Source organism: Cladophialophora immunda, assembly GCF_000835495.1.
Source record: "Cladophialophora immunda strain CBS 83496 unplaced genomic scaffold supercont1.6, whole genome shotgun sequence".
NCBI classification, from domain to species: Eukaryota; Fungi; Ascomycota; class Eurotiomycetes; order Chaetothyriales; family Herpotrichiellaceae; genus Cladophialophora; species Cladophialophora immunda.
Genome location: NW_015622546.1, coordinates 791,688 through 815,808, shown reverse-complemented (window position 1 = coordinate 815,808; position 24,121 = coordinate 791,688). Strand labels below are relative to the sequence as shown.

Sequence of the window (24,121 nt, the reverse complement as noted above, 5' to 3'; positions counted from 1 at the left end):
ACGCACCTAATATGCTGATGGTCTTTCGCCGAAGTCCAAAAAGCCCCCGTTTGCAGCGGCTTTGGCTTTACCGCACCAGCTCGAGGCACCGGCACCTTTTCTTCCTGATATGGGGGACCATATGCATACAATTAGTTGTCGTCCAGCGTACATGCCGATGGGGCGTCCGTCCACCCCGTCAGCCTGTTGGCGATATCACTGGCGTAGCAATGCGTGGCTGAACCCTTACCCAGATCTCCTGACGCGTCAATCGCGCCCGAGTTGTACAGTCGTGCCCCTCGATAGTAGCCCTCCGCGTAGTCGATGTCGGCAACGTCGGCTTGAGCGTTGATGTCAGATGCGTATCCGTGGCCACTAGCCGTGCCAGCAACTACAGGCAAGAAAGGTTAGCCAGACACGCACAACCAAAAGATGAAATTTGCCGTCTTGTGGGTTCGCATCTCACCTCCATCCGAGATCATGCCCAAAATCTGGTCCTTCGGGCACGGATTCTGCACTTTGCCATTGTCATTGCAAGAGTGAGTGCCCCTGAAAGATTGCAGGAGTCCCGGGTTCCTCACGGTGCCATCTGGCGAGACGGTCGTCTTGGCACGCACACATCCTCCTGTCTCCTGCATTACTGCGGCCAAGATGAACCTGTGATCTACCCGCGTCTGCTGTGAGATCTGTTTAATGGCATCATAGAGATCTTGGATTTCTTGGTCCGAATTGTTGGGCTGATTGTAGAGGTTGTTGCAGCTTCGGGAGATGGTCTTCTGGTTGGCGGTCCACATGTCGTTGAAGGATATCCACGACAGGCTCGACGGCCATCCAGATGCTATCGAACCGTTCCCTGTGTATTGTGTGTAACTATTCTGACCACCTATTTTCCCCAATCCAACTCATTAGCCTTTCTCCTTACCCCGGCGAGGTAGACCGAGAGAGCGTACCGTCGTAGTCATTCCAGAACCCGTCACTACCGAGTTTTCCTTGTACCACATCGGTGGCGCGTTTTGTGAGGGGGACGGCCGAAGTCCAGGCGGAGAGGAGAGAGGTGAAAAGGACCTGGGATGACCATCAGCATTCTAGGTCGTATCCATTGTCTGCGAGTACCGTAGCCTCAAACATACCAGCCTTGATAGAGCCATCGTGCACCCAATCCTGCACCCTCCCTGCTCAAATACCATGAAAAGGAGACAATTCACAATTTCCGAACGGATAACGGGTCGATCTGCAGCAATGCGAGGGAGAGAGACGCGGGGAAATGCGAAGGGGAAAAGGTTATGAAAGACGAAGGAATCGAAATCTTCTTACTACATATGATGTGCAGACACAGTGGAGAGATGGAGCCCGACAAGGAGGCCCCCGACAATCATGACCAGTCCACATGGGAGCGGAGGCACGAGCAGGTAGAGTCGCAGTTGCATAGCCAAGTCGTTCGTCAACAAATCTGACCTTAGGATGTTTCAGACAGGTCGAGCAGCTCCACCGCCATCGAAGAGATGGTCAGGGTATGATGATATCCTGCACCTGAGGCCGCCCAAAATAGGGCACGATGGAAGCGATCAGAGGCTGTTTGGACCGGGCCTGATCCCCACCGAGGATATGCGCGTTGTGCGAAAGGACGGAGGACGAGGCATAAGGGATCAGGACGAGTCCCTTCGGCGTGTTGTGGCTTCCTCCATCCTCCATCGAGCGTTGGGGCGTGGAGGGTGGCCGCATCCCAGCACCCAACACACTCGCGATATCCTGACACGGAGAGCGTTTGCCATCCCTTCGGAGTTTTGGGGAGATCCTTCGTCGTTTCTTGCGCGAGGGAAAAAAAATCTCTTCATTTGTCTGCAAAAGGTGGGACCGGTGGATGCCCGTTGTTAGCAGTTGAACAAAGTCCACTTTCTCGGTCGGCCGTGGCCACCATCCTGGCAACCTGGGCCGACAGGGGGCAAAGGGGGAATATCATCAGTCTGACTCAACTTGGCTGGGCACAGCGGGCAGATGACTGCGCTGCACGCAACCTCTGAGTAAGGGCCGCTGCAATCCAGAGCTGCTGACATTTGCGTATTGCGTGTTCTTCCGCGACAACGACTTCAGTGCGGTGGACGAGCTTGGTGCAAAGCTGGTGTAGCTTCTGAGGTCGTAGATATTGGCTCTCGGCGGCGTTCGCCAATGCAGGTCCCAATCGCTTGCTTGGTGCCTCTAGAAACTTGGTTCGGTTGTGGTTGTGGTTGTGGTGGCGCTGGCTCTTCTTCCGCCTACTGAGCCACCGCCACCGCCCAACCCTTGTACTACAGGGAGCCCAAGAGAGCGAGGAGATCGTCACAAAACACAGCCTTGTGAAAGGCCCGACGCAAAGATGGAGCTAATATCTTTTTTTCATTCATGCTCTAGCTCGGTACGGCCTCTGAGACCTTTTGTGGCGTCCAGCTGTCTCAATGCATTGATGGTACATCGATTTCCATCCTCCCTTTGGAGGCGCATCTACCCATAATATGCCCGAGGAAGCTCTCCTCCCAATATGCTCATCCCTTGCCATGCGGGTATGCCGTCACCCATCTGTCTCAGCTCTTGCGCGACACATATCGAGTTTATTTTTCATCATTTTTTTCTCGTTCAGCCGTTTAACATCAGGTCATATGCTGGTTGTTCTCCACTGCATCTTCACCACTCCTTATGTTCCTTCAAATCCACTCCCCACCGCCCGGCGCTGTGCCGTGGCCCAAGCCACCAAGAATGATTGGTGCTGTCTCGAAATGCCCGATTTTCTTCATCAATTTGCTCGCTTCGTGGGGTTCGAAGCCATCTGCTTCGATTCCGAAAACGTCGTCGCTGGATCGCCCAATCTGAATAAGCGGAATGGATCTGCCCCGACCTTCGCACGCCACACCGGGAGCGCCCTGCCCGCTCGTGGGACGTCCTTCGCAGCTCCACAACGTCGCACAACGGAGCCCGGAATCTGATATCGATCGTTTGATCGCTGAGCGAGGGATCATGGACACATCCAGATCGCCCGTGTGAAGGTCCCAATTGTCGATCTTGGACTTCAGAGGGTCAATAGAAGCTGATGGCTTGTGAGCCAAGTGAGTGCCATTTCCTGATGGCAACCCTGATACAACTCGATCATTGCTCTCGGCGTCTCCTCCTTGGCGATCTGCTGCTCCCGTGAAACTCAGCTCTCTCACGTCACGGCTATAGATGCTTGACGTGCCCTGGCTGTGCTTGCTCCTCGGGGCAAGAATGGGCTTGAAGATCGTCGAAAGCGAAGAAGAAGAGAAACGCCGGGAGATTCGTTTGCTGGGTCGCAACTGGGACCATGACACGAGTTTGGCACGTCCTGAATTTGATCGCCGTTTGAAAATCTTGGCAGGAGACCCTTTAGCTGCCTGAGGCACTTTTTTGTTTGGCCTCGCCAGCTGCAACTCGCGGAGCTTTCCTGGAGATGGGAGGATCACCGAACTAGGTGTTCTTCTGTGGCTGTGAGATGGCACATTCATGCCAGGAGCGACACCTTGTGGCCGCGACGGCGTTGCCAGAGCCTGTGGCTTCTTCAACGTCTGGGTTGGGGAAGTTGCTGGCGTCGATGCCAGTCCAGGCGTCGTGAAGGGATTGGAGGAGGGCGTGTAAGGCTTCGATGAATCTTTCTCCTTGTTGGCAGTGCTAGCCGCTCGATCAAACCAATCTCGTATCTCAGCCACGGGAGTCTTTGGTCTTGTCAACGTCCCCATTCTTTCTAACCTCTCCTGCTTCCGCACGTGTCTCGTCCTTGGTGCTCCTGCCGCATCGCAGGTTTTGGGTGGGCATCTCGTGGCTGACAATAGGCCAATTCGTTGCGCATTGTGTGTCTTGCCCTCGCCAGATTTGTGCAACTCGCCCTGGAGGCTTTCAGGAGAGGTCCGGCAGCGGGCGGGTGGTCCCATCGCTGACATTTCTACAGCAGCTGGCTGACTAGGATGTTGCGGGGCTGGGGAAGGAGTTCCGAAGGTGTCTGTAGTTGACTCCGAGTTTCGCAGTTCCAAATCATGGAAGAGTTTTGCGGGATGAACGAGTCCTCCTTTACGGCCGGAGCTGAAGGGGAAAGGAAACCGCTCCAGTTGCCTCGTCAGTGGCGGCGGTCTCCCTGCAGGCCTTGGCTTCAAGACAAGAGGCTCCGGAACTGGCAGTATGTAATCATGCTTCCCTCTGAATGTGGTGAAATTTCGCGGGTCATTCCCTGCCCCTTGTCTTGCCGCTTGCAGGTCGCCTTCCCATATGGTTTGGGTGTGATTTCTTGTGGAAAGCCAACATTGACGGGGAGTGAAAGGCCCATAAGCGTGACTAACAGGGTTGACTGAGCCAGCTTGGGAAGGATGATGGATTGTTTGCAGCTGTGTCGGACTGTTTGGGAAAGGGCTCTCGATTCTCGGATCATATCGTTGCACCGGGGCTTGAGGCTGCTTTCGAAAACCACGCAACAGGGCAGGATGACTGGGGAAGCGTGGAGGAGGACTGAATGGAGGATAATACGGCGTTACTGTGTATCGACCTAGGCGATGAGTGCCGCGCCTCTTTCGATATTTCGGAAGGATGATGCCCCAGATCACACACCCAAGGACGACGAGAAAGGCGATGACGGCAAAGATGATTGAGAAGGTTCGGCCTGAGTCGTTGCCACGAGGGCGCAAGACTTTCGAAGGCATGACGGCCATGGCTTGTGATGGAGGTCAATAATGTGCGATGGGCGACTAGATGGGCTGAGCCAAAATTGGCCTGACAATGTGGAAGTGGTGTGAGAGGGATGTTGTTGGCGTGAACGACGCGAATGTGCGACGACGGCGACGACAATGAGGGCCGCGAGGCTTGTGCGACAGCGACCCAAGACGGCAGGAACAGCGAGGCACAACAGTCGACGCTTCTTGCAGCACCTGCACTCTTGGAGCTGGCGATCGGGACTCTTTCCTGATGAAGCCATCGACTTGCCTCTATTCATTCTTTGTCACTTACAACGTCGTCCCATGTGGCAAGTGACAAGGCGGCGGCCTTCCACAGCATCGCTGTTCACACTGTGGCATGAAGGACGCAGGAACAAACCCTGAGCATCATCGACCCTGAGATCATCGAGAAGGCATCAAGAACATTACACAACCAGACCGTTCTACTCACTCAATGTTGGCTTTCGCCCTTTTAGTCCACCCGATCTCGGGGCTGTGCTCCAAGAACCCATCCCATCCCGCTCACCAGGCCACTTGTTACCATATTGGCAACCATGTCTCTCTTTCGTACCCTTCCGCCATCGTCGGAAACCGGAGAGCCGGCTTGCTCCCTCTGCGCATCGTGTTTTGTGGCCGTGTCCGAGTGTATCTTCAGATCTCGCAACCCCGTGGAACCTAATGGGAAAGCCGCGCTTTTCCGTAACGCCGATGCAGCTCCTCTAGCGACATCGAACAAACCCAGCGGCGCCTCTTCCTCGTAAGAAGGTCCTGACCCAATCGGTCCGGACCGACGGGCCATGACGCGCTTCGTTTCAGCTACATCTGCATCCCGGTTGTCGAGACCAAATGCTCCGGGAACTGCAGCGTCGGCTTTGGCATCAAAAGCTCGCTCTTCTTCCACGGCTTGTGTCTTCAGCGCATCTAGCTCTTCCTCGTAGCGGCGCCATGTGGCAAGGATTCCCGACAGAGCTTCTCCAGAAGGGGCCAACATCAAGGCTCGGGAGAGAAGCTCCATCCGCTGTGTCAAACTTTCTATGCTGGTGTTCAAATTCTTGGGCGATGAGCTGGGCCGATATTTGCCTGCGGCATAGGCGGCACGCCAGGAGACGTCGTCGACAGATCCAGAAGAGGCAGACTGCTCCGTTGATGTGTTGAGGCGTGTTGTGATATATGCATATGCCGTGTCAAAATCACTCGCACCGAGAGCTGCCATGATGGCTTGGTACGTTATCCTGTGCTCAGCATCCAACAGACGTGATTGAAGAGGCTCCGCATCCTCTGTTATTACGTTCCCTCGATTCGGCAGGTGGGCACGGACGAGATTACGGCTGATCTCGAGCAGGTCTTCCAACTTGGTGTACGCTCTCGCGTCCTGTTCCAAGACCTTTTCTACCAGGCTTAGCGGGTCTTTCTGCACTCGGATAGAGACAGGCTTGAAAGGAACACCATGCTGCAGTGTGAGCTGGTAGAACGACAGACTGTGCGTGGCTCTGATCAAGTGATCAATATCGGAGAGAGCAGAGGACTCAGGGAAGCTCGGTCGAAATGCCTTCAGGATCTCGTTTGCCCTCTTCATACCGCCACGATCTCTGTTCCCATTGCTGGCATTATCGTAGGCCTCGAGAATTGCTGCAACGACACGGGCTTCAATTTCCGACCCAGAGAGACTTGGGGAAGGGTTGTCGAGGTACACCTCTTTGACGATGGCAAACTGAGCAGCCTTCAGTAATGCATCGAGAATTTGAGTTTCTACAAAGCTGAGGGGTAAGTGGGAGAGAAAAGCTGTTCGCTGCTGTGCCGCCACCACTGGCTGTGTTTTGGCCCAAGACTGAAGCCAGAGAAGCTGCCGTCGTACTGAGCGCCAGTCAATCTCTTGCCGTGTGTGCAAAGGTATGTGTTGAAGCAATCGACGAAGTTCATCTTTATGGCGGCGTTCTGAGCCGAAGATGCTGACGTGCGCCAGTTCACTTATAGTACGTGGTGAGCCAAATCCCGACAGGATCTCCGCCGTAGCAAAGATGCCAGTCAGCAGATGAAGGGAAAACTCATTCACCCGCGTGAACTTGTTTGATTTTTTGAGTAGAGAGTTGATCAGCAAATCTGTCTCAGCGAGGTCGGTTGCAAATCCCTTAGGCAGTGATATGTCCGGCTCGGGTTGCGAGAGTTCTGGGAGTCCTAGATTGAGAAGTTTTGCAGCTTTGATGATCACCAGTCTGCAGACACTCCTAGCCTCTGGTGAAGCCTCTGAGCAACCATAGACAATGGCCATGCCAGTTTGAGCAAATCGCGCGACAGCCTCATCGGTCGGTCGATGGTATTCCACCGGGCCATTCCAATCAGCGTAGGCTTTTGCTGCAATACTAAATTCAGTCATGCTCGTAGCGATCAGCCAATCATACAAAGATTCCCATGTTTTCTCATCAGATGTGGTGTCTTCAGCAGAATAATCGACCCTCCTTCTCTTTGCTTGGCTCGCCCCTCGAACCCATGGTGACACCACATAGTCGAGGTCTCTCGCAACCTCAGAAGGATTGTGCCTTTTCATCGCATATTGGAGAAGTGTTTGGATACCCTCTTTATCCGACAGCGTCTCAAGATCCCGCAATCCGATTACGTTTTCACTGTCTGGGTAGAACTCATATTGCAGCCGGACGAGCGGGGCAAGATACGTTTCATACCACAGTCCCAGATCAGAGTCGTGTCCGATGAAATTGTGGACGAATTCCGCAGCTGGCTGAGCGGATCCATGAATTTGTTCCAATCTTTTTGCCCATTCAATGACCACATTGGCCAATTCGCTCCGTGTACGTATAGGCTCATATTCAGGAATTGATCGCAAGCTTAGAGCACGGCAACGACGTAACGCCTCATTCTCGGTGAGGTTGGATGTCGAGGGCTCCAGACTCGGCGCTTCGGGGCCTTTAGCATCATTGGATTGGTCCCCAAGGGACTGTAGAAACTTTGCAAGCGTCGATTGTTCAGCAGTTTCTGCAGGATAGAAAGAGAGTAGAAGTCGATACACGAAGGTGTCCGAGAAGATCTCGGGGCGCCATCGGACGATCTTGAGCAGCGACTCCAGATCGCCTTCTGATGTTACTTGAACAGCGGAAAGGACGATATGAGCGTCCGTAAGCTCGTTCGGAGTCTTCATTCCGTAAGGTCTGAGGGCATGGTGCAGATGGGCGCTTTTGTTGACAGAACGCGCCGTAATTGCAGTGTGTAGACAGCGTGGAAAGTTCGCAAGTGCCGCCAGCGAACAGCTGCGTCAGGATCGGAGATTCGGGCCAATCTGAACCTTGGCCTGCTCCAACCTCGACCCTCACTCTTCCACCCACTGCACGACAGACAGGCGCACATCGCAACGCCAACAACGTTGCCACAACCTGATATTCAAGAGGTTGCTGTCCCCAACAATTTTCGATTCTAACGATGGCGTCTGGCTACGGCCTGACTGGAGGTTAGTCATAATGCCAGCGGTGGACAACCTCCGTTGGCCTCAGATCCTCAAGCCAGCAGAAGCTTCGTACTGACTGATTTTCTCGTCTACAGGCGTCTCTCGATGCTTTCCTTTCTGGCAAGAGTACATGTCTTGCTATGTCATCAACCAACACGACCCTGAAGCCAGAGCGAAAGGTGTCTGCGCCCCACGATTAGAAGACTACTACGAATGCCTGCACCACAAGAAAGAGGTATTCGTTTTCTCAACTAGCTGGACACAAACGAAGCTTGGACACTGATTCAAAACGTCTAGTATGCGAGAACGGTGGCGATACAGAAGGCATTGCGAAAAGCAGAAGCAGCACACCCCCGCGAGAACGCGCCGAAGCTGGGCCAAATACGAAGTTTGGGTCTGATAGGCAAGGAAGAGGAGACTAAGTCGATGCTGGGCACGACACCGGGGACGTATTCCTGAAAACAGATGAAGTGGGCAAAAGATTGGAGTGTTTATGTGCAAACAGTCCCGCGGGAAGCCTTTTTACAACATTGTACATATCATCATGCTCCCACGGAATAACCTCCTTTGAGCCGACGGGCGGCGCGTCAAATGCATCTGGTCCAAATTAATCTCATAGACCACTCTCTAAATGGGAAGCTGTCGCATCGATCTGCAAGATTCTCGCCCAAGCCTGAGGATGATAATTAGGTATCCTCAGGCAGTTGGGGGGAGCTCATCTCCAGAAAGCAAGGCTGAACTGTCCTTTGCCCAGACAAGCAATGCTTGAAGTTGTTGAGATTTTTGATCCCAAAGGTGATGTTAAATTGTTCCTAAACTGCCACGGTGGAGCACTATAAACGCCTCCAATACATAAAACCAAGGGGATACTGCGCCTGGCGTCTCATACGGGCTGAGATCCGGCCGGTAGAAAGCCGCATTGCAGCACCCAGGCAGTCAGTCTGAGGACGTCATGGGGTTCTCGCCAGCCTTTTCATCACCCTCCGAACCCCTGGAGTGGCTACCGGGCACACAGAGTGCTGAACGTCTGCCTCGCACGTCCCGCACTTTACTCAACAGTGACGGGAGAAGGAAGTTATACCTGGCTGGAACTGGCAGTGGACGGCCTGGACGGATGATAAAAGTGCCAAGACGCCCTTGTAAAAGCTTGGGCGGGCAATTGGGTGCTAGCGCAGCCCAAGTGGCCGAATTTTGCAAAAGGTGGGCACCCAAGGCATCGGGGAAGAGCAATCAGATGCCAGGGGCTGATGCAGGCTGCAGGCGCAGCAAGCGAGGATTTAAATGCCACTCCAGACCCTCTTAAGCCCACGCGCGCCCCCGATTCCAACTCTCTGATCTGCCAGTGCCCTCCCCCGGCACCAGAGAAGAGCCGTGCCTCACCGCATCAACCACGCAGCATCATCATTTTTCCACTCCGGCACTCATGACACCGTGACCAAATCCATCACCGATAATTCACCATCCACGCGTTGGCACACGTCTTTCATCTTCTTGAGGCTTGATATTTCTCTTGGCAGACCTGGTTGGCTTTGCAAGTCACTTGACCCCCGTTTTCGGTTGCTCAGGTCGTTTATTTGATGGCTCCTGGGTTGCGACCTGGCAGGCGTGTGGTTGAAAAGACAAAACCACCCTACAACTATTGCAACTAATAATAATGGCCGCTACTGGGACTTCAAGGTTGGAGCCTTCGCTCCCAGCATCTGCCAAGCTTGAGCTAACTTGTTCTGTACAGACTAGATCGTCTTGTCACGTGAGTGTTCCTCGCCCTCAACTCGTCTCGCACGGGGTTGTCCATTCATCTCAGAGACTAACCCACATCACAGCTTGCTGGACAAGGGGAGCACCCAGCTCATTCGAAACACTGCCGCACAACAACTTGCCGATGTCCAGAAACAGAATCCCGACAATCTCTTTGCACTACTCGGCAGGGTTCTTCCCTACCTGCAGTCAAAATCATGGGACACTCGCACTGCCGCCGCCAAAGCCATCGGCGGCATCATTTCGAACGCCGAAAAGTTCGATCCTAACGCTGACGATGCCGACACCAAGTCAGAGCCCCTCAAGGTTGAGGAGGTGACCACCAAGCTCGAAGAGAAGACTCCGGAAGCAGACGACCTTCTCCAGCTCAGCGCTCTTGACATCAAATTGATCCTTAATCATGGGAAGAAGCTGTTGGGCAGTGCCGGTAAAGAGTACGAATTCTCAATGGCTGGTATGACACCTGCTCAACGCTTGGCGCATCAGAAGCAGAGTCTTACCGCTCGACTCGGTCTCGGCGGCGAGTATATGGAGGACGACTTGGTCAACGAGTTCGACTTTGCAGCTAGCTCGCAGTTCAAACAAGCCACAACCCCGGGTCTGACTCGAGTGGATACCAAGCCAGGAGTGCAACGACTCGACAGTTTCGGGTCCGCCGGTCCCTACAGTGCCGTGTCCCCTTCAGACCACAATGGCCAGTCCCTGCCTGACGAGTCCGGGCTCAGTAAACGACAGCTGAATCAGTTGAAAAGGAAAAACAAATCGGCCGCCAAAGCTGGCGCGAACAAGATGCGCGTAGTAGACCTTTCGGGGCGACGCCAGCCCGAGCCTGGCCAGACACCGGTTTCAGCGACTCCGCATGCGGTAAAGCTCAATGGCCACGAAGACTCCAACGGTGATGCTAAACAAGACTACTTCTCGATCAAGCGAGAAGGCTCCGATGACACCACTGCACTTGTCTCCGAGTTCAAGGGCGAAGCAGTCCCAGAAAAGCCGCTCATCCAACCGGACGAAGAGCACGCCCACGACTGGCCTTTTGACGTTATGTGCGATTTCCTGTCGGTGGACCTTTTCGATCCCAACTGGGAGGTCCGACATGGAGCAGCTATGGGTCTGCGAGAAGTTCTCCGTGTGCATGGACGTGGTGCCGGTCGTCGATATGGCAAGTCCAGAGCTGAGAATGAACTTGCGAATCGACGCTGGCTTGATGACCTTGCATGTCGCCTGCTGTGTGTCTTAATGCTGGACCGTTTCGGGGACTATGTGTCGGATACAGTGGTTGCCCCGATCCGTGAATCGATCGGTCAGACTCTTGGTGCTTTACTAACTCAATTACCTGATGACCTGGCCATTTCTGTCTACACCTGCTTGCAGGAAATGGCCAATCAACAGAACACCGGTCTGGAACAACCGATTTGGGAAGTTTGTCACGGAGGCATGATTGGTTTGCGCTATTTTGTTGCTGTTCGCAAAGATCTTCTGCTTCGTCACAGCAAACTCCTCGACGGTGTTGTCACAGCCGTCATGCACGGACTTGCTCATCCCGATGACGACGTCAAGTCGGTCAGCGCAGCCACCTTGGTACCTATCGCTGGGGAATTGACAACCATGCGTCCAGATGCTCTGGGCCAAGTTATTAGTGTTGTGTGGGACTGTCTCCTGGATATGCAAGACGACCTCAGTGCAAGTACCGGCGCCGTCATGGATCTTCTTGCGACTCTCTGCTCGCACCATGAAATCTTGGAGGCAATGCGTATCAACGCCGCCGAGGACCCAGAGCAGTCATTCGAGAAGCTCGTCCCGCGCTTGTACCCTTTCTTGCGACACACAATTATCAGCGTCCGCATGGCGGTGTTGAAGGCGTTGGTCACATTCTTGAATCTCTCCAATGTGGGCAACATGGAGTGGGTGGGTGGCCGTGTGGTCCGCTTGATATTCCAGAACATGCTACTCGAGCGAAATGAAGGTGTCTTGTGGATGTCCTTCGAGGTCTGGAAAGCGCTCATCTCATTTATGGAACGCCAAGGGTTTTCCGCCTTCGTTGCTGACTTGGAGCGGCATATAACACCAATGGTAGGGGCCGTCATTCAACCCATCGGTCAAGCGAGGAGCCCCATTCCCATGGACACGCTCCTTCTAATTAAACCATCGGGGTTTCCGATGGTACCCATTTCGACAACACATGGATATACTCCGGAATCTGACCAGCAACTGAAGAAGCGACGAAAATTTGAGAAACCGGACACAAATCAGCGCCTCTCCCACAATACCGATGGACACATGTTGCACGGCGAAGTAGATATTGTTGGCTTGGAAGTCATGCTCCGAACCAGAATCGTCTGCTCACTGGCGCTGGGTCTTTTACTCAGCAAACAAAGTGCATCTTCGATTGAATCAAATTGGACTCACCTGATGCCGTTCATCGCTTCTCCTCATTCAAGTTCAAGGCTGTTTACTGCAATGATCTTGGAAGAACTTGCAAAGTACCAATCTCAAAAGCCAGCGAATACACCAGCAATTGTTTCACAGTTGCAGCAGGTCCTTGATGATGATGGCAGCAACAGCTGGTACGCAGACATGGTATCTTCGCTGCAGGCAGCTCGTGGCCAATGCCAGTCTTTGATTAGCGCTTTCCAAAATCAGGCGCACGTTTCCCGAGACAAGTTACCGTCAATAGCAGTTGTCTGCCAAGGCAGCATCGGTGCTGGTCCCAAGGCGTTCTCGCTCGCAGATGCTGAGAGGATCGTGACAACGGACTTTGATCGTCTTCTCAAAGGTCTTACACCCGCACAGCGCGTTTCAGGAACGCAGTTTCTGAATGACGCCCGTATAAATGCTAAGACGGCCGTTGACGAAGCCAGAAAAGTCAAAGAAAGCCGAGACATCGCGATCAAAGCCACGATTGCGTCGGTCCTGGTTCGACTCAAGGAAATCCCGAAGAAACCTGGTCAATTGATAAAATGTATCATGGACAGTATCAAGTCAGAAGAATATCAGGATTTACAGGCTCGATCCGCATCAAGTGTTGCAGGGCTCATTGATTACTACACTACGAGCCCGAAACGTGGCCCTGTGGACAAGCTGGTCTCCAATCTGGTCAAATTTACCTGCGTGGATACTTCGGAGACCCCAGAGTTTGGTCCCAATGCCTCTTTCGAAGACATTGTTTTGTCACTGCGAAAGGAAGAAGACAGAAAGGACCATCCGGATGCTGCCCGGTTTGAACAAGAGGCCAAGGAGGCCCGGATCATGCGGCGGGGAGCCAAACGTGCACTTGATGAGCTGGCGCAAGAATATCGTGCTCAGCTCCTTGAAAAACTCCCCGTGCTGAGATCCCTCATCGAGAGACCAATTCACGAGCTAATTGAGCCATCTGACCCAGCCACTTTACAGGTCGACGAAGAACAAGGTCAATCACTAGTTGATGCTATGTCAGCTTTGCGAACGCTGTCACCCACCCTGGACGCTGGTCTGCACGCTTGGGTCTTGTCTTTGAGCCCGCTTATTGGAAAAGCTATGAGAAGCAGGCTTTCTGTCATAAGATACAGCGCCGCTAAATGTTTCGCAACGATATGCAGTGTCATAACCGTCGAGGGGATGACTCGGCTTGTGCAGGATGTTTTGCCTAACATCAACAACCCACTGGACCTGAGGGACAGACAAGGGATTACCGAATGCGTCTATCACCTCATCCAAGCCATGGGCGACAGGATCCTGCCGTATGTGATCTTCTTGATTGTACCTGTTCTGGGTCGGATGAGCGATGCCAATAATGATATCCGTCTTCTTGCGACGACATCCTTCGCCACACTGGTAAAGCTGGTGCCTTTGGAAGCAGGAATCCCAGATCCGCCGGGAATGCCGGAGTCATTGCTCCAAGGACGTGAACGAGAGCGCAAATTCATGGCGCAGATGCTTGATCCAAAAAAAGTCGAGCCCTTCCAGATCCCTGTGGCGATCAAAGCGGAACTACGACCCTATCAGCAAGATGGCGTGAACTGGTTAGCATTCCTCAACAAATACAACCTCCACGGCGTTTTGTGCGACGACATGGGTCTCGGGAAGACTCTCCAGACTCTCTGTATCGTAGCAAGCGATCATCACATACGGGCCGAGGAGTACGCCAAGACCCAAGCTCCCGATATGAGGCGTTTACCGTCTCTGATTGTCTGTCCACCGACGCTCTCGGGCCATTGGCAACAGGAGATCAAGCAATACGCACCGTTTTTGAGCTGTGTGGCGTACGTGGGACCGCCATCGGACAGAATCAGCCGGCGTCCTTTACTCGAAAAAGCAGATGTTGTCATAACTTCCTACGACGTGTGTAGAAACGATAACGATATCCTAACACCCATCACCTGGAATTACTGTGTACTGGATGAAGGCCATCTGATCAAAAACCCAAAGGCGAAGATCACCCAGGCCGTGAAAAAGCTAGTCAGCAACCACAGACTCATTCTTTCCGGGACCCCAATTCAGAACAATGTCCTGGAGCTCTGGTCTCTCTTCGACTTCCTAATGCCTGGCTTTTTGGGTACGGAGAAAGTCTTCCAGGATCGATTCGCGAAGCCGATTGCAGCCAGCCGCAATGCAAAGTCTTCTTCAAAGGAACAAGAAGCGGGCGCTTTGGCAATTGAAGCTCTTCACAAGCAGGTGTTGCCATTTTTGCTGCGGCGTTTGAAGGAAGAAGTGCTCAACGATCTACCACCCAAGATTCTGCAGAACTACTACTGTGACCTCAGCGATCTGCAGAAGCGTCTGTTTGAAGACTTCTTCAAGAAGGAGCGCAAGACTGTGGAGAACAGTATTGGCTCGGCGGATAAAGAGGCCAAGCAACACATCTTCCAAGCCCTCCAGTACATGCGCAAACTCTGCAATTCGCCGGCCCTTGTCGTCAAGGAAGGAAACAAGCAATATGAGGCGATTCAGAAGCAACTTGCAGCGTCCAAATCCAGTCTGCGCGATATTGCTCACGCACCGAAACTGGGAGCTCTACGCGACTTGCTGGTTGATTGCGGCATTGGCGTAACCAACGACTCAAATGACATTTCAGCTTCAAATTATGTGTCACAACATCGGGCACTGATCTTCTGCCAAATGAAGGAAATGCTCGACATGGTCCAAAATGAAGTTTTGGGCAAGCTTCTTCCGAGTGTTCAATTCTTGCGACTCGATGGGAGCGTGGAAGCCACCAAACGCCAGAATATTGTCAACCAGTTCAATAACGACCCCAGCTATGACTGTCTCTTGCTGACCACCAGCGTGGGTGGCCTTGGGCTGAACCTCACTGGCGCCGACACCGTCATCTTTGTCGAGCACGATTGGAATCCTCAGAAGGACATTCAAGCCATGGACCGAGCCCACCGAATCGGCCAGAAGAAGGTGGTCAACGTCTATCGCCTGATTACGCGCGGCACCTTGGAGGAGAAGATCCTGAGCCTTCAACGATTCAAGATTGACGTCGCGTCGACTGTTGTTAACCAACAGAACGCAGGCTTAGGGAGCATGGAAACGGATCAGATCCTGGACCTCTTCAACCTCGGAGAAACAGCAGAGAATGGTGGTGAGGCAGGTGGTACAAAGGACGAGGACATGGTCGACCTTGAGACCGGTGAAGTCAGAAAGAAAGGAGAGAAGGGCTGGCTTGACGATGTGGGTGAACTCTGGGACGAGAGGCAGTACGAGGAGGAGTTCAACCTCGACTCCTTTGTGCAGAACTTGCAAAAATAGAGTCCGTCGGGCAGGATGTGGCAGGATGTGGCAGGATGCCGGTTTTTGGAGCTGTACAATTATTCCACAGGGTTGCCCAGTGCTCAAAAGTGGTTTTTGGCAGGATTGGATCAGTGATCATTATCAATAGTTACCACACAGCCCAACTTGGAGTTGGCAGTATTCAGCTTACACTGCACCAGGCACACAACTTGCAAACTCAGGAGTCTCAGTCTCGTGGCTGAATGACAATGTATATTTGGCCAAGATATTTACCAAAACCTATCTCAGGTCTAGGCAAGTGGTGCATGTGTTTGGTTGGTTTCAGACGGGGGACGGCCTTCGTCTACGCTCGATATAGGAACTGCAAATCCTTGACGCCCCACGCCAGCCTTGGCTACTTGCAAACTTCGCAGCCTCGCAATCTCTGGGGCCTGACTCTGACCACGGGCGTTCGATAGCCGGATTCGCCGACGGGTAGAAGGTAAGATCTTGACGACCTCGAATACCAATACCGGATTTGGCAGGTGATAAATCGGGAATAGCACCAGTCATTCGACGATCTCATGCGGTATCTGATCGGAGGGCCTACACTGATCAGGCGGCGAGGGGGTGTCGTGTTCAGCGGAACGGGCCTTGACCGCCTGACTGTTTGCGGCTTTTGCCTGAGGATGCTGTGGGAGATGGGAATGGGCCTTTTGCGGGTTACAGTCAGTGACGGTCAGGAATGTACGAGTGAGCTGTGGTCTTCTGGAACTGTCGGTCAGGCGTGGGTGAGCACCGCGCTGTCCTGAGTCAGGCCGGTAGATGAGTAAATAAGGGAAATCGACTCCAAGATGCGTCCGGAAAGAGTGACAGCGGTCACATTGGTCATATTGGGTAATGCTCCCATTCAGGCTGCTGCTGGTCCAGCAAGCCAAGTTGCTGGCTCGCTCGCTGGTTGTTGCTATCTGCGGTCAGCATAGCCCCGCTTTTGCCCCGCGGCGTCCAATGTCGGCTCGATGATGTTCCGCCAGCTCAAAGTGGCCAATGACTATACATACATACCGCGCTAGCCTTTCCATCTACGGTTAGCGCACGGCAGGACAAACAGCTTATCAACACGGTGCTTACGAAAATAGAATATCCGAGCCAATAACGAACGCCTTCTGCGCCCTCCTCGTCGTTCCCCTTCGCCTCCACTTTGCCGCTCGCCGCCTCTCCAGCCTCCTCCCACTGCGTCTAGTCACCGTTCTGCTGGGTTTTCACTATTTTCTCTACCCTAAACACGTGTCGAGGGTTTGGTACTCCGTGCCTGGTAAAAACCGCGGTCCCCTGCCATTGTGACCGCACAGCGGCGTGAGCACTAAACCTCATCTAGGCCTTGCTGCAAGCGGGCGAGGGGTCATGGGTGAAAGCCTGCCCGAGAATAATGCGCAGCCTGCACGGGTGATGTTTTCCCATTCCCTGCTTTGCGGACCTCCATAGCCACTTATCCTTGTATAGGCATCATGCTCATGCTGGATGTTGTTCCTTTACTTCCCGAATCCCTGCCAACAGCTACATACACACCATGGGTCTCGGCCAATCTGATATCCACAGTAAGCAGAGAGCTTAGCTGGCGCATGAAGCGACCTGCCCAGAGGCTTCTACCCAGGTACGTGAACGGTTTTGATGCTTGCTGCCACATTCCGCATCGCAATCACGCAAGATGCTCGGGAACATACATAAAAGACCTTCCACCCTCCCCCTTCAACAGCCCTTCATTCTCTCATTCACAACAACAAACAACAAACAAACCAATCAAATCTTTTCCTTTTTCTCTTTTATTTCCTATTTCTTCTTTCCTTACTGTTATCACACATTCTTTAGCGTACCAGCTATCAGAACCAACTACATTCTAATCCAATCACTTTAACCACCCAAAACCCCGATCCAATCAAATATCCAACCAAGAAAAATGCATTCTAAGTCGCTTCTCGTTGCTGCTTTCGCTGCCGCCGCTGCGGCCACTCCCATGGGAACTGGCTCCAGCTGGCAAGCAAGCTCCTCCGGCAGCTCTGCCCCTTACCCAACCAGCACTGGAGGTTACTCGATGACCACCAGCTACTACAGCGCGCCGACCTCGTACTCGAGCGCCGCTAGCTACAGCAGCGGCGGCAAGTACTCGGCCAGCGGCAGCTGGGGCTCCTCCAGCTCTGTTCTGGGCAACCCGACTGCCAGCCCCAACCCGGTGCCGACCGAGGGCACGATCGCCAAGCTCCTGACCGAGGACAGCCGGGTCGCGCGCTTCAAGGAGATCGAGTCCGAGATCCAGTCCGGCAACATCGCGCTCAAGTTCGACTTCAACCCTGCCGCCAACCCGGGCGTCGCTCCCGGCAAGGGCGGCCAAGTCGACCTGGCCAACCGCGCCAACTTCCCCGTGCTGACCGACCTGGGCATCTCCGCCGCGGGCATCTTCTTCCAGCCCTGCGGGCTCAACACCCCCCACATCCACCCTGACGCGAGCGAGTTCTTCACCGTGGCCACCGGCAACAACTTCACCACGGGCTTCGTGCTCGAGAACGGCCTGGCCACCGAGTTCACCACCTCGCTCACCCAGTTCCAGGGCACCGTCTTCCCCATGGGCTCCATCCACTGGCAACAGAACAACGACTGCACCCCCGCGGTCGCCATCGCCGGCCTGAACTCCGAGGACCCCGGCGCCAGCTCCATCGCCCAGAACTTCCTCATCAACACCGACCCGGCCATCGTCGACGCCACCCTCGGCTTCCCCAAGCAGATCGACGCCAACAACTTCGCCCAGTTCAAGGCCAACATCCCTCCTCCCTTGGCTCTCGGTGTCGAGGAGTGCTTGATCCGCTGCAAGATCAGCTACTAAGCGGGTCGGTCCCCTCCTAAAAGGGGATTGGCAGGACGAAGGGAGGATATGATGGACGAGAAAAAGGGAGGTCCCGCTGGGGATTTGGGGTTGTCAATCTTTTTCCCGTGGGCATAGCGACTGGCGTTTGTCTTTTCAACTCATCAGCGAAAATCACGTAGCATACCTGCATACCTGCATACTAGCATTAGATAGCATTTATATTTGAAAATCGGGCTTATCATCCAGAGAAAAAAAAAACCCTATTTCGCTCTTCCGTGCAATACTTGCCAAACTGACAAACAATGTCACTGAACTGTCCGTTCATACAGCTTGGAGCCCACTCGACCAAGAGGTTGATCGGTGCTTGCCCTGCTTGGCCCCGTCTCGTGTTGGGTGGGTTGCCCGCGGCCAGCGAGCCAGTCACTGTGAGGACACAAAACTCCACACCAAGAATGGGTCAGTAGCCTTACGGCCGACGCTGTCAGCAAGAACGAATGTGTAGATGGTTGCCTCTACCTCATATACTGCGATATCGGTTACATGGTCCAGTCACTTGGCTCAGTAACTTTAGAAATGTCCATCAAGACCGCTCGTCTCGATGCAAAGCAAGTATGCCACCCCCACTCCCTCTCCCTACTTATGTCTGGGCGTCCGCGTTCAATGATGCACCTACCCGTACAGGCGCGGAGACGGTAAGGGAGAGAGGTAGCAGGAAAGGGACAAACGCAGTGAGTGGACTGCGGCCGGGCCATTATGGCCGCGCAGTGTCGTTGCCTCGGAAACGATTTACATACCTTGTGACGCATGTATCGCCGGTTTGGTTCTTCACACGAGACTGGCGAGGCATACAACGACGTAACAACGTGGTCGAAGCCATAGTGCGTCCATAGTCTCTTGGACATACTTTTTATCGTCTTGGTTGGGTTTCATCTACTGACAACTGGAGAGTCTAGCCGGTATATGTATGTGTGTACCCTTCCATCTACCTCTACCCATAGGAGATGGGTTCCTCTATCTCGATTTCATTTCCTTTCGTAGTGTGGAGCGGGTGGCACTTGGAAATGGGCTGTGAAGGAATAGTGCAGGTAGTGCAGACCATGCAGGTCGCTCACCGGTGCTCGATGGGTCGACAATTTGTTTGCGAGGCTCGAGGACGGGAGGGGGACGACTAGAGTCTGACGATGACGATGACGCCTGTTTGGTTCATACGCCGACCTTTTCCGGATCATTGCCCTGCTGCTCCTCGACCTCCCTCTCCTCCTGGTCGATCTGGCGGACCAACATCTCCTCGCGGCGGAGGACGGCCTCGTCGAGGTCGGCCCATCCGATCTCGCGCAAGATCGGGCCCGTCATGTGCATGTACTTGAGGTGGCCGGAGACGCGGTCGGAGAGGTCGAAGTTCTCGACGCCGACGACGCCCTCGATGTCCTGGAGGCCGGCGACGGAGAGCTGGGCGCTGCTGGTGCGGTACAGGAAGGCGAGGATGTAGTCCTGGCGCGAGGACACGTTGACGAGGCGGCCGGCGACGACGGCGCGCATGGCGCGCCACTGCGCGGCGTCGGCGGGCACGGGGCTGCCCAAGAGCACGGCGTGGTCGACCAGCCCGAAGGCCTCGCGCTTGGCCAGCGTCAGCAGGCACGAGTAGACGACGCGGGCGCCCAGCGACGCGCCGACCAGCGAGACGGGCCGCTCGCCCTGGACGCGGTGGATGAGCGCGTCGGCGAGCACCTCGCCGGCCTTGACGGCGCGGTTCTTGGCGACCCCGAACGGCGAGTCGACCAGCTTGACGGCCTTGCGGATCGCCAGCGGCGCCATGACGGCCGACCACACGGCCGCGAACACGGTGCGCTTGATCAGCTCGCGCCGCAGCTGCGACCACGCCTGGCTGACCACCAGGTCCCGCAGCGCCGACCCCAGGTTCAGCAGCGCCTGCAGCTCCCACCGCAGCGCGAACGGCTCGCCGGCCTCGCCCAGCACGCGCCACGGCAGCGTCACCTGCTCCTCCTCGGTCAGCCACCCGGAGACCCCGACCGTGATCCGCAGCCGCCGCCGTTGCTTCTGGACTTCCTCCGCGTCGTCCTCCCCGCCGTTGGTGGGCAGGAAGGCAAAGTCGTCGATCTCCTTCGAGTACTTGTCCATCGCCTGACTCGTCATCCGCGCCCCATAAGCTCCAAATAAGCCCCCTACAAGCACCGAGCTCCCCGCCAGCGCGCCCAAATACCCTGCTGCGGCCGTGGCTCCCAGCCCTAACCCGCCCATCAGCGTGCCCACCCCAGCCGCCAGCAGCGGAGCAGCCAGACCGCCGGTGATGCCGATCAACGCGGCTCCGGCCACGCCCGCGACCCCGATCTTCCACTTCCTCGCCGTGGACGATGCCTGTTGGGCCTTCTGGGTGGATTCGCTGGCGTCCATTTTCGCCGCGGCCGTCAGAAGGCCATACGCTGTGTCTTTCTCCATCTGGGAGACTTCTCCCCCGTTGACGCCGAGCGAGATCGCGAGCCGCACCAGGAGGACGCGGGAATGGGCGCGGTATGCTTCGAGACTAAGCAGGAGCAGAAGGATTGCCTTGATGATCGTGGAGCGTTCGCCTTGGCTGAGATTGGCAAGCGGTGTCTGTATGGGCGGGAACACCTTGGAGAGCTTGCTGTCCGCTTCCTGTTCGCGAGGGGTCGGTTGGTACTGCTGCTTTGCGGCCTCGGTCGCCAGTTTGCGGGTTTGGTCACGGTTCTTATCCTGCGCGGCCTCGTCGCGCGAATTAACGACCTCGCCGACGCGGAGGATGACACTTTCAGCCCAGGCGTCGAAAAATGTCAAAGCCGCACTCCTCAGCGCCTTGGCTTCAGGAGTGGGCGTAGTCAGTAGCGTGTCTGGTTCCGCGTCAACTCCTGGCTCATCCTCGTCTTGCACCTCTTGACCTTCGGTCCGACTTCCTTTGAACTGGTCGTCGATCTCCTTCCTCTGCCCCTCTGACAAGCTCAACTTCGAGACCTCGACGGTGGCCTGTTCTGCCTCCGCTTCACCCACAGCAGGAGCCCCCTTCGGTTTGGGTTTCGGCCTCTCGTCAAAAGTCCTCACGAGACCCCTCCTCATCTCCTCGATGGTCTGAGAGATGAGGAGTGTCAAGTCCGCCCGCTCCTCACGCGTGAGGAGAGTCCCCAGCGACTGGTCATCCTCGGGTTTCCGCTGTTGATCGCCGCTTTGGGCCCGGCCGCCGATACCTCCCGGGCGCGGCTGGGGGATGGCGGCGCTGACTCTGTTTTTGAGAGAGGAGAGTGAAGGCATGCCTCCTGATCGTGCTCTCGATCTCGAATGGCTTCTCGTGTGATTCGAGCAGTTTTCACGCCAAATCTTGAGAGTGGGAAGGGGCTTCGTCATGCTACAAGGAAAGATTAGGATGCTTTCTATAATATGCCCAAGGTCTTGGACCGGTGCTTGTAAGCTGACGGCCATGACGTATGCCAAGCACTTCACAGCCTCGTCAGCGGCCAGATCAATCGTGACGAGGCTGTGCATGTGAAGATACCACGAAGATGTCCCATACCGGATCAGGTGTACAACGGGCTTTCCTTCTGTCGGTGGGATAAACTCAAGTTATGCGAAGCGCTGCGAAGAAAATGTAGATTTCAATTGATTCCCTCAACACACACCAGATTGTTCCCATCACTAGTGGATTGGATATAAACCGCCCGTCACATGTCACATATATCAAGTCATCGCCTTTCTATTTCGTCGAAGCTCCCATGACGTCTCCGTATTGGTTACTCCTCTTCACTGACCTCGCTCTCATCATCTGGAATATTTGCGCTCGACATCCCAATGCCCAAGCCTATACCTCTATTCTCGTTCTCGTCCTCTTCTTCCAAGGCCGCCTCCAGCGCGGCTTCGAGGTCGTCTTCATCGTCATCGTCGTGTGAAGGGATTGGCTCGGGAGGTGTTGGCGGGGCCTGGTCGATCTGCGGCTGTTGCTGATGTGGCGGCCGACGACCTCGGCCTTGGCTGCCGCCGCCATCATCTTCCGACTCGTCATCCTGCTCCCTCGAGACATCGCCTCTGGTCGGCACCGAAAGGCTTTTCTCCCGGGGACTTCCCAGCTCGAATTCCTCCACGTCTTCGTCTTCGTCCGGGGATGAGGCAGCCTCGATGTCTTTCATCGTCACATCCTGATCTCGGTCCCTATCTCTGCTAGGACCTCCCCGGGCGGGCTCCTCCCCGGGCAGTTTAGAAACGGGCCTTGAAGAAGACCGGCCAATATTTGAACTCAAACCACCAATTGGGGTCGCGGTGTGGCTGCGGAACATCTCCGGATCCACTCTCCCACGTCGGATTCGTCCGTTGTCGGGGGGCGGGCTCCCCATGTCGATTTCCAAATCGCCATCGTCGTCGTTAATGATGATATGGGGTGAGCTGCCGATGTTGTCCGAGACATTCCGGGTGTGGCCTTTCCCAGCCTTTGGCTGTTTGGGTCTGCTCATGGCGGCGCCGGCAGGCTTAGATGGAGCTGCTCGGGTCGCGTCGACGGATTCATCGTCCTCGTCAGAGTCGGAAATGCGGGCTTTGCTGAGTGGTTGGGTAGATTTGGCAACGTCTCGTTTAGTAGAGACCTTGGTGGCCGGTGCACGACTTGGCCCTCGAGATAGGTCCTCGGCCTTTTTCTTCCTCTGTTGAGTTGCTTTCGAGGCAGCTGGCACTGAGGTTGGTCGGGACTGTGGTGTGGTAGGGAGAAATCTATTTCCTGGAGGGACAGGCGTGGATGTCCCACTCAGTGGAGTGCGGCTGCCTGGGGCAGGCGTACGGTTACCCGGCACGGTTGTTGACTTTTCTAGGGTTTCGCGGGCTTCGGCGAGGAAATGTCGGAAGTCATAGGGGTTGTCCGGATCCGGGGTCTCGTCATCTGAAGAGGGCACTGGATTTCCGTTTGCCGCTGGCGGTTTGGTCGACGATGGAGGGTGGCCGGGCAGTTGAGGCAACTCCCGAGCGTCCTTGGGCGACATACCCGGCGCCGCTTTCAGGTTCATATCCAAAGATGCCGAGATGGCTTCCAGGACGAAGGCGGACTTGGTCCGGTCGAAGACAAGAGCCAGAGATCTCGACCGGTCCCCGGATGCTCCCGACGGTTCTGAATGCGACCTGCCGACATACTGGTATTCGGCGGAATCGCCACTCGATACGTCAAGATGATATCGGTCACCAGCCTTTTTCAGTCGACTCTCACGGGCGCCGAAGCCGGATTTGGGTTGCCAGTTATACCGGATATTCAGAAACAAGTCCTGTGCCTTCGCATCTGCCTTCAGGCTATCCCCGAGGATGATGGGATAGTCTCCTGACTGGCGAGGATCCACCAGGCCTGAAGGCTTGCTCGGCTGGATGGCAGGCGATGCCATGGTGCTTTCTGCCAAGTCACCGTCCTGATGGCGAGTGGAGATGTTGGATGCGTGGGGAGAGGAGACTCAGGTTAGGCACAAAACAGGGCCCAAGAGGCGCATAGATCCGCAACGGAATTGTAACAGATATCAAGCGAGCAACAGATATGAAGTGTGTAACATATCAGAGACACGATTCACTGAGACGCTCAGAAGCAGCGCATCACTGGCAGACACCAAGAACGGGGACAAGGGGACGTAGTGCTGATGACATAGCAGGACAAGGGAAGATAAATCAGGAACAAAGGAAGAGTTGATGCTCGTCCAGTTAAAG

At 54.9% G+C, this 24,121-nt stretch overlaps 8 protein-coding genes across 9 annotated transcripts; 3 read left to right on the top strand and 5 right to left on the bottom strand.

Moving 5' to 3' along the window:
- Positions 1 to 131: 131 nt before the first annotated feature.
- On the bottom strand, positions 132 to 1,166 carry PV07_09889 (uncharacterized protein; the record flags this gene model as incomplete). Its single annotated transcript, XM_016397183.1, has 4 exons — positions 132 to 370; positions 446 to 862; positions 930 to 1,044; positions 1,110 to 1,166. The coding sequence occupies 4 exons, from the start codon at positions 1,164 to 1,166 to the stop codon at positions 132 to 134; spliced, it is 828 nt and encodes a 275-aa protein (XP_016244374.1).
- A 1,491-nt stretch (positions 1,167 to 2,657) lies between these two features.
- On the bottom strand, positions 2,658 to 4,661 carry PV07_09888 (uncharacterized protein; the record flags this gene model as incomplete). Its single annotated transcript, XM_016397182.1, has 1 exon — positions 2,658 to 4,661. The coding sequence occupies one exon, from the start codon at positions 4,659 to 4,661 to the stop codon at positions 2,658 to 2,660; it is 2,004 nt and encodes a 667-aa protein (XP_016244373.1).
- A 475-nt stretch (positions 4,662 to 5,136) lies between these two features.
- On the bottom strand, positions 5,137 to 7,815 carry PV07_09887 (uncharacterized protein; the record flags this gene model as incomplete). The annotated part of the gene is made up of 1 exon (XM_016397181.1): positions 5,137 to 7,815. The coding sequence occupies one exon, from the start codon at positions 7,813 to 7,815 to the stop codon at positions 5,137 to 5,139; it is 2,679 nt and encodes an 892-aa protein (XP_016244372.1).
- Positions 7,816 to 7,977: 162 nt separating this feature from the next.
- PV07_09886 (uncharacterized protein) lies at positions 7,978 to 8,913 on the top strand. Its single transcript, XM_016397180.1, has 3 exons — positions 7,978 to 8,121; positions 8,214 to 8,353; positions 8,416 to 8,913. The coding sequence occupies exons 1-3, from the start codon at positions 8,094 to 8,096 to the stop codon at positions 8,575 to 8,577; spliced, it is 330 nt and encodes a 109-aa protein (XP_016244371.1). The 5' UTR covers positions 7,978 to 8,093; the 3' UTR covers positions 8,578 to 8,913.
- A 534-nt stretch (positions 8,914 to 9,447) lies between these two features.
- On the top strand, positions 9,448 to 15,947 carry PV07_09885. 2 transcript variants are annotated; one of them, XM_016397178.1, is made up of 3 exons: positions 9,448 to 9,795; positions 9,851 to 9,868; positions 9,942 to 15,947. In XM_016397178.1, the coding sequence occupies exons 1-3, from the start codon at positions 9,773 to 9,775 to the stop codon at positions 15,604 to 15,606; spliced, it is 5,706 nt and encodes a 1,901-aa protein (XP_016244369.1). In that variant the 5' UTR covers positions 9,448 to 9,772; the 3' UTR covers positions 15,607 to 15,947. The 2 variants fall into 2 exon arrangements, with proteins under 2 accessions (XP_016244369.1, XP_016244370.1); XM_016397179.1 differs by having other exon boundaries at positions 9,448 to 9,868.
- Positions 15,948 to 17,208: 1,261 nt separating this feature from the next.
- On the top strand, positions 17,209 to 18,741 carry PV07_09884 (uncharacterized protein). Its single transcript, XM_016397177.1, has one exon. It carries the CDS (start codon positions 17,525 to 17,527, stop codon positions 18,443 to 18,445), a length of 921 nt encoding a protein of 306 aa, XP_016244368.1. The 5' UTR covers positions 17,209 to 17,524; the 3' UTR covers positions 18,446 to 18,741.
- Positions 18,742 to 19,328: 587 nt separating this feature from the next.
- On the bottom strand, positions 19,329 to 21,801 carry PV07_09883 (uncharacterized protein). Its single transcript, XM_016397176.1, has one exon. The coding sequence runs from the start codon at positions 21,707 to 21,709 to the stop codon at positions 19,631 to 19,633; it is 2,079 nt and encodes a 692-aa protein (XP_016244367.1). The 5' UTR covers positions 21,710 to 21,801; the 3' UTR covers positions 19,329 to 19,630.
- A 185-nt stretch (positions 21,802 to 21,986) lies between these two features.
- PV07_09882 (uncharacterized protein) lies at positions 21,987 to 24,064 on the bottom strand. Its single transcript, XM_016397175.1, has one exon. The coding sequence runs from the start codon at positions 23,806 to 23,808 to the stop codon at positions 22,186 to 22,188; it is 1,623 nt and encodes a 540-aa protein (XP_016244366.1). The 5' UTR covers positions 23,809 to 24,064; the 3' UTR covers positions 21,987 to 22,185.
- Positions 24,065 to 24,121: the final 57 nt, after the last annotated feature.